Raw genomic sequence first — 13,323 nt, 5'->3', positions numbered from 1 at the left:
GGGATCATTGCAGCACTGAAGCCCGACCACCACGTCAAGGTGGCATCTTTAGGTCGGGGACGGCCTAGAGAAACCTTTGTTAGTTAAGTCAGGATTTTGGAATTGTCCGGAATGTATTTGGAGTTTGACTAAGAGAGAAACGATGGTTTCAATTTGTACTCCTGCTGACGTAGGCTCGATGGGCATAATGGTGTGATGGTTGTGGTTGTTGCAGATTTGTATGGGTACGTAACTTTAGGACATCGCTTGATGCGTCAGCTTGAATATTTTAGCGGGATTGAACCGGAGGTTTGTGTTTGCTTCCTGATTCCTTTTATACCTATGTAAACTGTACTCTTCATATTTCGCTAACTTACCAGTTATTCCATGTTTTCGGTTCATGTACTATCGTTATTGGATGCTTAAAATATGCATTACGCCCTTCTGTATTCGTTCTGATCTTGCACTGGAACCACTCATGTTTCGCGACAGTTTAATCTTTATTAAAAGATAGATCATATTCTCCGACCTGCGATTTTCGATGCTGACCATTCACCAGATGCCATGGACTGTTTGGTTCCCTATCTTCAAAATTTAACTCAATGAAGCCTGAAAGTTCAGCTAAAGTGTAAACTTTTGTGAATCATATTGACCATATGGTGTACGGCTTCATTGAAGTGCGTACCGACTACGATTCTGACGTAACTTTCCAGAGAGAATTTTCTAGTGTTCTTCCAAACCTTCAGGGTAACTCCTAGAATTATTAGAGGGGTACTCATAGACTGCACGTCCCACAGGGTGACTGCAGTTTCTGGACGCCAAGCGCGTACTGGAGGAGTGGATGAAATTGTTCAGCTCTTCTATTCATGCTTGCCTTCACTACTTTTCACTAATGAGAACAATGTGGTCTCCATATTCCAGGTGTACATGGTTCTAACTGGGAGAAACCTGAGCATCGGGGTTGACGAGACGCTCAACAGTTGGCATCATTAATTCAACACTGACGGAATCAAACGAAAATGAGGATAGAGTGGGCACCTTTGTCAAACACCATTTCTTCCAGGAAAACATTTTTGGAGCGCTTGACGCTCCCACAATTGGCTGACGCACTAGTCGGAAAAAGTGTCAAGTTCGAGTGACAGAGCTCACTCACCGGAGGAAACGAGAAAATCTATCTCGGAAGCTAGACCGTTTCCATTCATTACGAAAACAAGACAGACTCAAGCTAACCTGCTCATGATGCAAATTAAGTCACCCGGCCATAGGATCATCTCAGAAGTCTTGACTTAAAGAACGAAGAAGAATTGGATCCTACGATCCGAATCTGCACTACCGAAATATGCGGGATGCTATATCCTGTCCAATTGGCAGGTAAACACACCACAAATCAGCGTCACCCATAACATGTTCAACGATTCTCCGGAAAGTTTTGAACTTGGATTTTTTTTCAGAGGTCACGGGATGCATGCGTCTGATGAATCGCGACAGGAAGAACGCAGCTGTACGTGTTAAATTATTCAGCTTAGGTTGTCTTAGCTGCAGTAGTAACTGTTGTTTTGATGAAGAACGATACCGTGCTCTGGATTTGGCACTGCAGCAGACCCCAAACCAACAGTGTCCTTTACGATCCGCTTATTTCTGCTCTATGAATATCGTGCGGTCTCAAAGTTTAACTTGTACCTTTCAGAGACGCAATGCCTGTCGTTCTTGGTATGGAAGGTAGTGCAAACAAGCTAGGCATCGGCGTTGTTCGTGATGGCGTGGTGTTGTCCAATCCCAGAGTCACCTACATCACTCCACCTGGTGAGGGTTTCCAACCGACTGAGACTGCTCGGCATCACCAGACTCACATTATCTCGCTCGTCTCGCGTGCCCTTCGAGAAGCGAACATAGAGGCTGAGGAGTTGGATGCGATTGCTTACACTAAGGTTGGTTTGTACGAGTACGCGTTTTTTCGAGGTCTGTGTCCTGTTGTTAGTTTAACGTGTTCATGATGTGTAGCCTACTGTTCTTTTGGTTTGGCAGGGACCTGGAATGGGAGCGCCTCTTCTGGTTGTGGCTGTGGTTGCTCGGACCCTTTCACAGTTATGGAATAAACCGTTGATTGGAGTGAATCACTGCATAGCGCACATTGAAATGGGCCGTCTGATAACTGGGGCCCGCTCACCGGTCGTCCTCTATGTCAGTGGTGGAAACACTCAGGTGATCTCGTTCACCTCGGGTCGTTACCGTATTTTTGGTGAAACAATTGATATCGCCTTGGGAAATTGTCTGGACAGGTTGGTCATCTCATTCTTTGACACGTATTCTATGGACAACGACCCCTTCACTTTAACCCCAATATGTCATCATCGCCACCAGCTTTCTGGTCCAATAACTATGTTGCGAAGACCACTGGGGCTCTTTGCTGTTTTCTTGACATGTGCGACTATTCTCAAGTGCACTTGATTTGAATGCGCTTGATGAATTGTAATTTGCAAATTGCAAACGGTGTTCTGCGTGACATGAGAATACATGGCAACGAATTACGTGTATTGTTCTCTGATGACGAATTTGGTTACATACAGTGAATTGTGAAGCAGCCTGTAGAACACTGTAGGATATTCATCATAGACGGATGGCAGTCATGACGGCATTCTTCCTGTGAACATTTTTTTCATTGCGTTTTTCACTTAACGAGAAGCTCTGTATACATTTGGATCGCCATTCGGCCGAAGGCAAACTTTCTTTATTCCAACGATACACTGATATGTTGACTCCTTCAACTGTCCCACTTTTATTCCAGGTTTGCACGGATTGTCAATTTGTCCAACGACCCCAGCCCTGGCTACAACGTGGAGATGCTGGCTCGTAAGGGTAGCAAGTTTTTCGAACTGCCGTACTCAGTGAAAGGAATGGATGTTTCGTTTGCCGGCCTGTTGTCCTATCTGGAACAACGTAGTTGTGATCTACTCCAGTCGGGTGAATACACAGTGGAGGACTTGTGTTTCAGCCTCCAGGAAACGGTTTTTGCAATGGTTGTGGAAATCACGGAACGAGCGATGGCACACTGTGGCGCTAAAGTAGGTTGGTTTTCCCTTCCGTTGAGTAAATATGACCCCAATCCCCAAGTTAAGAAGAATGAATAGGAGTTTCCCCAACCTACGGATTTTACGTGTTCATTGTCCTCAACTGTATTTTGACAGGACTATCTTCTGGCTAGCATGCAGCAGATTCTGCTGCAGAACATGGTGACGTGTTTCTGGGATGACATTCACCGTGTTCCGTCTTTTGCCTGCTTATAAGTAGTTTGCTTTCAAATGGCCTTTTTGGGTTCCGTAATCTAGTCGCCCTTCTCCTTCGCATGTGTTTCAGGAAGTTCTTGTCGTTGGTGGTGTTGGCTGTAATGGTCGTTTGCAGGAGATGATGAGGAAGATGGCTGAGGAACGTGGAGCTACGTTGTTTGCTACGGATGACCGCTTCTGCATTGACAATGGCGCGATGATTGCCCACACTGGTTGTCTGATGTACGCTGCAGGACTCAGAACTCCATTGCACGAGTCTACAGTGACTCAGCGTTACCGCACGGATGATGTTGAGGTCATTTGGTGACCATCCGCTGTATAGTTTTTCGGATAATAAACTACTTTGTAAATACAACATGTATGGCTTTATTTTCTCCACTTTTCGTATTTCTTGAAGGCAACTGCCTCGTCCCAGTTAGTTATTGAGCTGGTTCCGCGTTTCAGGTTTTGGATCTCTCGTCTACCCACTGGCATATAACTTTCCGTTGGCTTAGATTTTAAATGCAGTGTGTGGGTGGGTATTTTTTCCTTGAATTCAAACGCCTTACTGTGGAGATGTCCCTTCGGAGATAGGATGAGGAACTTGCCGTCATGTATCTCTAATGAACGGGAAGCTAGTGGTGAGATAACCAAAGGTTTGGTCCACATTGTAGCGCTTATCTTCTGTCCTTTGGTAACGGCAAAGACGTTGATTCGCCGGCAAGACTTTCCCGTCAATGATGGAGTGAGTATCCGGGTACTCCGATCTTGCGTAGGGTATAAACCAACACCAAACACCGATTGCCCGTGCTTCGCCCCCGGGCACTGATGTTTCCCCTTCACGTGTTGCAAACTGACCGGGTACGAGGAAGCAGGCCATTGAAGGCAACGACCACCCGGTATATGAAAAAAATAAAATAGTTCAGCTGTAACACCCTTCCGGTGCCTAACTGCCATGCCACCCGAAGGAAGCACGAGGTCTGGGATACTGTCAGGTTGCACAAGCCTAGACAGGGGAAGTCGAGAGGCAGGGGCCGGGTTCGAACCCAGGACCTTCCGGTCAGTAGATTCGCGCTCTAACCACTTGAGCCATCTCGCCCACCCGGTATATGAGGTGTGTGATGGATTCAGTGTTGTTGTTCGGTCTGGCATCATTGGGTTGCTCATTTGGAATTCCCCATCCGTGTGCCCTAATGACACTTCTCGACGTACCGCGGATTTAGTTTCTATGATTACGGTTCTCTTTCGTCGGTTGGTTTCGTCTGACCTCTGAACTGGCCAATCGAAATCGGAGAATCCGTATCAATCTTCTAACCGAACAGTAGGTCATGTCTATGAAGTGAAGATGCTATCGGACCCCGAGGGTCTTAGCCACATCTGCTAGTTCGTGCTTATCAGGTAGTTGGCTTCGTCCGGATCTGCGAAAGTTTTATTACCAACGTTAAGTACACAACCAAGCCCATTTTTTGATAGGTGTACGGTCTCATCAAACTCTATGGTACGTTTGCAGGCCGTCCGATAGTGGAACACCGATCAGATGTCTCGTGTGTTTTCGGAAATTACTGTGTGTATCCATGCACATAGGGGTCAGCCCATCGTTATCACTTGCATATCTTGCGTGTTGTGTAACGTCCTAAAATTATCGTAGCACTCAGTCGCAGTGTAACTAATGTACAGGAACCCAGCGGTAAGACAGAAGATTGACCACCAATTGTAGCGGTGAAATACTGTCCCTTGGTTGTGCTGTGTTGCTGGCCCACGTGAATTGCTTTGAGCAATTGCAAGCAAGAATCGCACGAGTTATAAATCTGGTGAGCTTTGCGTCCAATTTAAATCAATTACAGCACAAAGCTTCGTAATCGTAGGTTACGCGAGAGGCAGGATAATCAGTGCATTTAATTGCTATGCCCCACACATAACTGTGTATCGGATACACCAACTCCTAGAAGTTCGCCAGGTACATAGTTTTTCATACCCTCAGAACATCAAAACACTTGCCCACTCGTTACTTAAGTGGAGTTGATGTAACTAGGGTCCCTCCTAATTCGCACTAATCACTGGTACCAGCTTTGGTCTGGATGGTGGCGACCTAAATTTAGATAGAGGCTTTGCGGAGCCAACAGAAATTGGCTCCCTACTAGTGACGACAGCCATATGTATACAGAAAACACTGATTTATCCGCATACCTGTCTCGTCACAAACTCTGAGAACATGGGCTTTGTTGTCGTTATGGCCCAATGCTTAGGGAATCTCGGCATGTTTCAATACACGACTTTGTTGTTTCCGCCTATATTTTGTGACTCAAACAGTCTTCGGACCGTTCAAGCTTTTCGTCCGTATGCCACTTTAAGTAATCGCAACACCATTTCCCTAGCCGCTTCCTCACGTTCTGATTTGTAGATGGGTGTTCGTGGTCTGTTCACATATCTCACTCAACAGCCGGACAATTTCACGCAGTGCGATTTGCACAATACTTACTTGGTGTTCGATGCGGAAAACTACATTGCAACTTCATATCGGCAATCGGGATTGGCCCGACACTATGGAGGCGAATACCTGAGCTTCATAGTTCTTATTCGCGCGGCCATCACTGAACTCCAGAAATGCCGTATCACTCCCATTTTCGTGTTCGATGGATGCCACGAAAGTAAGGTTAGTATGTCGACGGTTCGTTTTTTTCGACCGAATTCAGTTCTGTTGGTAGTCTTTCGAACTTCGCAACTTCATGATCAGCTGTGTCGTCATTTCGTACGTTCGGCCGCCCACCTCGAGCTTCCTTCTCCATTTGTGTGTATTCCTTGTCGGTCAATCAAATCAGTTTATCCGCTATAAGCCGATTACCATGGTCACATTGTTTGCAGCTGCTTGGTTCCGCGAAGCAATTTGAAACACTAGAATATTCACACTATCGTACCAATACATGTTTACCTCAGGCGCTGTTTGTAATGTGTGAGGTCCACTCTACCAGGCGAATTTGTCGTCCACTGGAACTCATGAAACTGCCGTAGTTTGAAAATGTCTGTTTCAAACCAGAATCAAGTTCAGTAGTGTTTTAATAATAACCTTCAAGAATGCAGCTAAAACGGAGTAGTTTTATTAGCGCGATACACTCATTTACATACCAATTTTGTCTTGCCAGGAAACTCACTTGGAATCCAGTTGATTCTGTTGTTTATGGTGTTTTAAGTGTGTATTACGTCTATAAAATGCATCCCAATATCTCGAATATCGTGCCATTTGAAACACGAGGCAGTCTGGTGCAGCAGCCGGGTTCTAGATGAGCCTCCTGTCAAAACCGAATTGGTATGCAAATGACTTCGTTCCGCTAATTTCGTGCGATTTGGGTCTAAGTAGAACATAAGATTGACGGGAACTCAGGGAATGCGCCCCGAGAATAGCAGAACCTGTTAGTTTTCAGCAACCGTGTGAGTAGTGTATTAAGTCTCTATGATATATTATTATTATTATCGACAGAATGACATCAGTGTTCAACACCGATGCTTAACTGCTGTACAACCATGATTTATTTGAGTCTTAGTGTAAAAAAAGAGTAAAGGTTGACGGCGGAGGGACTTAGTGCTAGCTTAACACAATCATTCCGAGGTGCCTACACCTCCAGACATTCATTCAGGCAATCTGGACAGAAACTGACAACAAGAACGCCACTGACATCGGTTGGCAGCCATATCTTGTAGTGTATCCAACCAGGCACAGTGAGGATCACGCGGTCCCCATCCTGGAAGGCGAGTAGCACCGACAGCACCCAAGCGTTTCGTGATCTCCTTCATACTCCTCTGCCAGGTCATGGGTTGGCCACCTCTCTGTTTACCCCACTCCGAATTGGGCATGGAAAACAGTACTCTCTTCGGCAAACGATGGTTCGGCATGCGTAAAACATGCCCCAACCAACGCAGCTTCTGGTGCTGGACACATTCTTCAATGGAAGTACCCGTTACACAACCGAAAACACGCTTTCTAACTGCCTCGTTACGGATTCGCTGACACCAACCCACACGAGCTATGAGACAACGATTGTCGAACACCTGAAGAGGTCTCAGGTCCGCTGCTCGAATAGGCCAAGTCTCACAGCCATACAACAGAACAGCCCGTACTGTAGCTTGATACACACGTCCCTTCAGATTCAGGGATAAACCATTCTGACGCCATAGGTGTCTCAAGTTAGCAACTCAAGGGGACGCGATACCGACTGATCGGTACTGTCTAATCAACCATATCACATGAACTATTGGTTCGTTAACTACCGTCGATATGACCATGTACGCCTACTCAGGGCTTACATGTGGATGGGTGTAGAGTCCAGTGGTTGACGAACGGATAAGTATTCAAATTATTAGCCTGGATGTCGGTTGTTCGCACAATACGGACGATTCCCAACAAGGATACAACGGCTGTACAGTGCTTCTAGGCTTTTCGGCATAAATTAGCTTGACCCACAGGGGGAAATCTCCATTAAAACCAATTTGTGGAGCTCTTAATTAAACGTCAGAAACACTCGCCTTGGAACGGTTGATATCATGACTGTGGGACTGGTGCATTGTATTGTCATTCAGCTATATTGCTTTTGACATCACGGATTTCTCCGTGATGTGTTGAATAATCGCTCTTCTGTGGACTCTTTCTATCCTTCGGTGTAATAATTGTAACTGTTATCATTCAAAACGTTTAGTTTCTTCTGTTGCCATTCTCCGCGTTGTTCTTGTTACCAGGTTCAGCTAGACCGATTGCGGTTGCTCATTCTAGCATCTTGCTACTTCGGCAGGTATTTTCCCGCTTTACTAGCCACTCGCTCTAAATATATCTAATCTGAGTCGCATATGCCAACCACTGATAACGGTTGTGGAATTGATTTTCCCTATTACGCTCGTGCAGAATTCTGTCGGTAATCACAGCAATCCTGGCACCCAGCACTGACGACCCACTTCCGCCTCTCTTTACAGCGTCTTCGTATTTTTTTGCCATTTGTCACAATCTTCCTCCATTCTTCTAAGGGCGCATGATTTCATTCGGTGTTGAGCAGTATGTGATGGATCTGCGATTTAAGGAGCGGCTGTTGCTGTGTACTATTTTCTGTTGACAAATTGTTTGTATTAATCCAGACCGCATACCATTCTCATGGAGAACATTTTCTTTGGGGTCAATTCCACTCGGGGGAAGACAGCATAGCTGCTTCCATGACTATGGACATTGCTGGCCGCTAGGGGGAAATGTCTTACTGCCCTCACATTCCTATCGCAGAGCACAGTTCGACTGTATCTGCCGACCGCCTCGTAGTACGATTACTCGCAGTACTGGAACCCGCTGTGTTCCTCACCGTTGACCATCCCGCCAAGGTTGAATCATTAGTAAGTGAGTTGCAGACAATTTTCTGTCAGAACATACCATTACGTCGGCGCGTTCGCGACCGACTACAGTTTGGGGTGTACACTAAGGCTGACGGGTAAACATAATCCACCACGTGGTAATTTCTTGTTCTCTCCAAAAGATCTTCTTGACACGGTGAGATTTTCCTTAATGCTTTCTGTCTGATTCAGTGGGTTCTCATATTTCTAAACGAATTTCCACGGCAAGGCAATTTGGAATTCAGAAACGTCCCTAAATACCTAGTTTTCTTCATAACAGGGCTCCTTATCCCTCGTTTTCCCCCGACTTCAGGGCTCGAAGCGTGAAACATTACTGAAACGGAACGCTGAACGCATCGACACCTTGTCAAGGTACTTAAATAACCAGGCTTTCAACGACGTCGAGAATACACAGCAGTCTACACCCGATATTTTGCCGAAACTAACAAATCAAGTATTTCTTTCCGTTCTGGAAGAAATGGGCATCCATCATGTCAACTGCGAACGTGAGGCCGACATTCACGTTGCAGAATTGGCTATCTATTTGAACTGTCCAGTTGTGAGCAACGACTCGGATTTCTTCATCTTCGGAACCCCACCTGCTTCTGATTACCGCGTAATTCCACTCATGTTCCTAGAGCAGAAATCCAAACCTCTGCCTTCACGATGTAGTGCTTGCACCGACAGTGCTGGGTGCCACGCACTTCCGTGTAAAGTATTTCGACCCTCTCAGTCGGTCCTTCGGGGGATTTGCCCACCATTACGCCCTCTACTCCCAGTCCTGGTGGGCAACGACGTTATATCCTCTGTGCCTTTTCCCTCAGCAATCACAGAGCGGTTGAACTCATCCCAGAGAAACGGTATGTCGTACAACAGCCGACGCATTCACGCTGTGATTGGCTGGCTCAGTGGTTTTTCAGATGACTTGTCTACTCCTGTCCGAGAAATCTTATCGCTTCACCATGGCAAACAGCTGGAAGATATTACTGCACAAATCATCACTTGCGTTCTTGGTTACGTGCTGGATTTGCACACTGTTTGTCGGCAACTGGCGGACTTCTTATCACTGAAGGAAGGAAAGAAGTCTCATGTGTGCATTGCTTCGAGTCCACCTAGACCGAATGGAGATATCATCAAGGCGACTACCTTAGAGGCTGCTGTCACTGCCGTGACAAACGTTTTACCTTCCCAGCAGTGCGGTGTGCCGTCGATGAAGTCGGACGCTAACCTTATATGCGGTTGGCCTCAGAATTTCCGCAGCAAATTTCGTCAAGGCTGCATATCCACAACCCTTCTTGATGGCCTTTACGTCCGTGGTGGTACCGTGATGCGGATTTTAATGGAAGATTTGGGACTGAGCAACTCTATCTACTACGTCACTGAAAAACTTCGCCAATTGCAATACGGTCTTATAATTCATCTTGAAGAGAAACTAGGTTGCTCATACAAACTGTGTGCATCCAACGGAGGAGGTGCTGTGGAGTATAGGCGCCAGGGTTTTAACATATGTTGTTTCGAGCTCCAGGTACCTCGTTTGGTATTTCCACCTGTCCAGCCAGCTTCACCAGATTTGTTTACCGATTTCTTCAAGCATTATCTGCGACTGGATTTGCGTCTGGTCAAGATGGACTCCATTGAATCCCACTCACTTGTATGTCTGCTCGTTTTCTGGTTCAGAAATTCTCAGATCGCACGATTTCGATCGAGTGGTTTGCACGATTGTCCGGTTGCTTTAGCTGTCATAGTTTGTGCATTGATCACCTCGATGTTCTTTAACTCGGCTCGTCGTAACCGGGACGCAATGAACAGCATCACTGCGGACTTGTGTGATCGTTTTGGTGTCCTTGGTAGCAATCTTAAGGAGCAGCACTCTAGGTTTCAACCTAGCCGACTTTCGATTGAAATTATTCATCAGCTGAATGAACTGCAACTGGTGTATCAGGAATTTCACCAACTCGTGGAACTTATGGATATTCTGTGCGTACATGCCGGCAGCAGCGATGGCTGTACCGCTCCAGAAATCCCGAGTGAACGGTTTTTCTCATTCATTCCCGAGTGGGTCATGTTTTCTTCGGGTCGCTTGTTGCATTGGCTGGCAATTAATATCGAGCATTCAACGCCGCTTGATCGCATGCATCGGCTATCAACCCATTGGATCCCTTGGATCGTGAGAGGATTGTTAAATACATTGGATTTGGATGCCCGTTCGTTGTCAGATCGGATAAACAGCCTAATTTCCTCGGCTGAACGAATGCTCAGAGTGAAGTGATATCACGTAAGAACGAGGTCGAATTCCGACACGGACCACATCCGTTTTCACTGCACACTCATCCTAGAACGAGTTCGCCAATATTTTTGACCCGTTTGGATTTTTTTATACACATTTTCCGTCAGTATTACTGACTTGAATCACTTTTCCTACGTATATAATCGTTTTTAACCACTGTCTGTTCTGTTTTCTGCGATTTGTATATTTGACCTTACGGCGTACGCCTGTCGCTTGTTTCTGCATAAGAGTCTGGTCAAAGCGCCCTACGATAGGTGCTGTGCGATCTCGACGGGTTGCTGTGGAATATCACGCGATCTTTTATGGATGCGATATAATGTGAAGGTATCACCAGTTTTATATCGCGAAGTACACCAATCATTACATAGCTAAACGAGATCCTCAATTTAGTGCAAGTGCACTGAATTTCATCCGATTCCTCGTATCTCGAAAAATGCGCAACGCTACTTGTTGACGGGTTCTTCCGCTGTACCACGAATCCATTTGATCAAAGCACAACTCAACATGTAGGATGATTTTGTTCGAAACTGCAGCATACTTTCCATGCGCACAGTGCCTCCGAATAAAAACCCCACATTGGTATACGACTGTATTTTCATGATCGTGACGGTCATAAATATGCAAGTGTGTAAGACACACTTAACGATTCCGTCGTTTCAACTAGCCTGTTTTCATTCCTGGGAGTCCGCCACGACAGTGCCACTCGGCACTCATTCCCTCATCACAGTGATGGAGAGGTTTGCACCCAGCGTGTGCATCACACGCCCTATTGCGATCGTCATGTTCCGAATGGACCATTTTCTCAGTGTTGTGTTCTCTCCTGCTTCATGATGTACATGTGCTATGTCCGAACACGTAAATGTAGTAATCTGCGATTTGAGTCACTCAGATCCTTCAAAGTGACTGGAAGCGAAATGTGTAGTTTGTTGCAGCCATAGAGTGAGCGCTTCCATGTGTTCTCTGTTTCTTGTACCGAAAGCTGTGCAATCGGTGTGTATGCATACGAGCGATTCGAGTAGACCCTGCAGCATCTCCATTCGGTCGATACTGACCGGTTCATGCCGATGCTTGCGATGTTGCTAATACCGATGGATTATTACCACCCAACGTTTTGACAGTACCTCTCAAAAGGTGGATTTTCGTGGATGCGATGTGTATTTGAAATCTTAATGAGGATGGTTTATATGATAACGTGATCAGGTTATAGAAGCTCTGGAGGCCCTGGACGGTAAGCAAACACTTCCGTATTTCTCCCGATCTATCGGCCCACGTCGAACTAGGATGCGCTCTTTGTCGTCAGGTGAAATGCATGTGTGAAACCACACCTGTCTTGTTTTAGTGAATACATTCAGTGACCGAAAGAAGGGTGCATTGGTTTACTCGGCATGTGTTGTAACAGTAAACGGTTTGTTATTACGTCATAATTGGATAAGTTAACGCATGACTGGATGGATCTGGCGTGGCCGGCACGTCAAAACTGGAGGTAGTTTGTAACGCCATATCCCAAGGACGCGAATGTCCTTAGCTTGCCATTCTCAATAGAAGGTAAACGTGAATGGGGACCACATTAGTTCCTCGCGGCTTGGTTGCCAAGACAACGAAAGAATTGTCACATCGTGCATCCTGTCTCTTTGAATTCTTCAGTTTGATGAGCCATATACAGCACACTTCTTCGAGCGGTGACGCTATTCCTGTGCTGCTACAGGTCTTTTCCAGCTCTGGAGCAAAGCAGATTCATATTCTCAAATAAGTTCTCCAAGAGCGTTTCATTAAAAACACTCCCGGAATTCGTAGAATCACACTCCGTAGATCACTTTCCTCCTGTCCTGGTGTGGATATTTTGTTCAGGCCACAATGTGCATCGGCGTTGTACATGCAGGCAAGAGTAAAGTGAACACAAATTCTAGCAACTACCCACAAGTGCCCAAGCATAACTGCTAGGATATTTCAAGGATGTGTTGCTCCTTTACTGGGAAGCCTTGGCAGGCGGGTCACTTGAATAACAACCGGTACAACTGCTGAGTCATCGCTCTGGACATCAAGTAAACCGGTCACATCGGTCCAATTGCAAAAATATTTGCCATTCAGATGCCTAGCGTGTGCTGCCGGAGTGGCAACATGCATATCGACAAACGCGGCTGTAATCCTCGCTCGGTCGAAAATATGTAGTGTTAGTGAGTCTGTGACCTCGGCTGGAATCTTCAGTTCACCTTTGGTGTAGGATAATCACACCCGTACCAGGAGAGGGCTGTTCGGAAGACATAAACAATTCAACTCCAATGGTAAGGAGTCTGTGTCGTTTACTCACACCTAAACGAAAGCTGACGGGTTTGTTTGACAATCGTTCTGAACCAGCGTCTGTTAGAACAAAAGTCACGTCCCCTTATATCGGCAAGCTTCACGGAAGTTCCAATGCATATATATATATATATA

At 46.0% G+C, this 13,323-nt stretch overlaps 2 protein-coding genes across 2 annotated transcripts in view; one reads left to right on the top strand and one right to left on the bottom strand.

Moving 5' to 3' along the window:
• Positions 1-7,176, bottom strand: part of T265_10616 (hypothetical protein) — a gene marked incomplete at both ends in the record, with an annotated part of 17,701 nt that extends 10,525 nt beyond the window's left edge. Inside the window, one exon of the mRNA XM_009177039.1 lies at positions 7,073-7,176. Within this exon, the coding sequence (XP_009175303.1) occupies positions 7,073-7,176 (104 nt within the window). The remainder of the gene's footprint in view (positions 1-7,072) is intronic.
• The window catches only part of T265_10617 (hypothetical protein), a gene marked incomplete at both ends in the record, with an annotated part of 16,457 nt that extends 5,408 nt beyond the window's left edge, over positions 1-11,049 (top strand). Inside the window, 6 exons of the mRNA XM_009177038.1 lie at positions 1,667-1,907; positions 2,005-2,258; positions 2,765-3,041; positions 3,334-3,558; positions 5,644-5,895; positions 8,917-11,049. Coding sequence (XP_009175302.1) covers positions 1,667-1,907; positions 2,005-2,258; positions 2,765-3,041; positions 3,334-3,558; positions 5,644-5,895; positions 8,917-10,872 — 3,205 coding nt within the window. The remainder of the gene's footprint in view (positions 1-1,666; positions 1,908-2,004; positions 2,259-2,764; positions 3,042-3,333; positions 3,559-5,643; positions 5,896-8,916) is intronic.
• Between the last annotated feature and the right edge of the window lie 2,274 nt (positions 11,050-13,323).

Source organism: Opisthorchis viverrini (genome assembly GCF_000715545.1).
Source record: "Opisthorchis viverrini unplaced genomic scaffold opera_v5_388, whole genome shotgun sequence".
Lineage (NCBI taxonomy): Eukaryota > Metazoa > Platyhelminthes > Trematoda > Opisthorchiida > Opisthorchiidae > Opisthorchis > Opisthorchis viverrini.
Note: the sequence above shows the minus strand (reverse complement) of the source record. Positions and strands in the feature narration are given on the sequence as shown.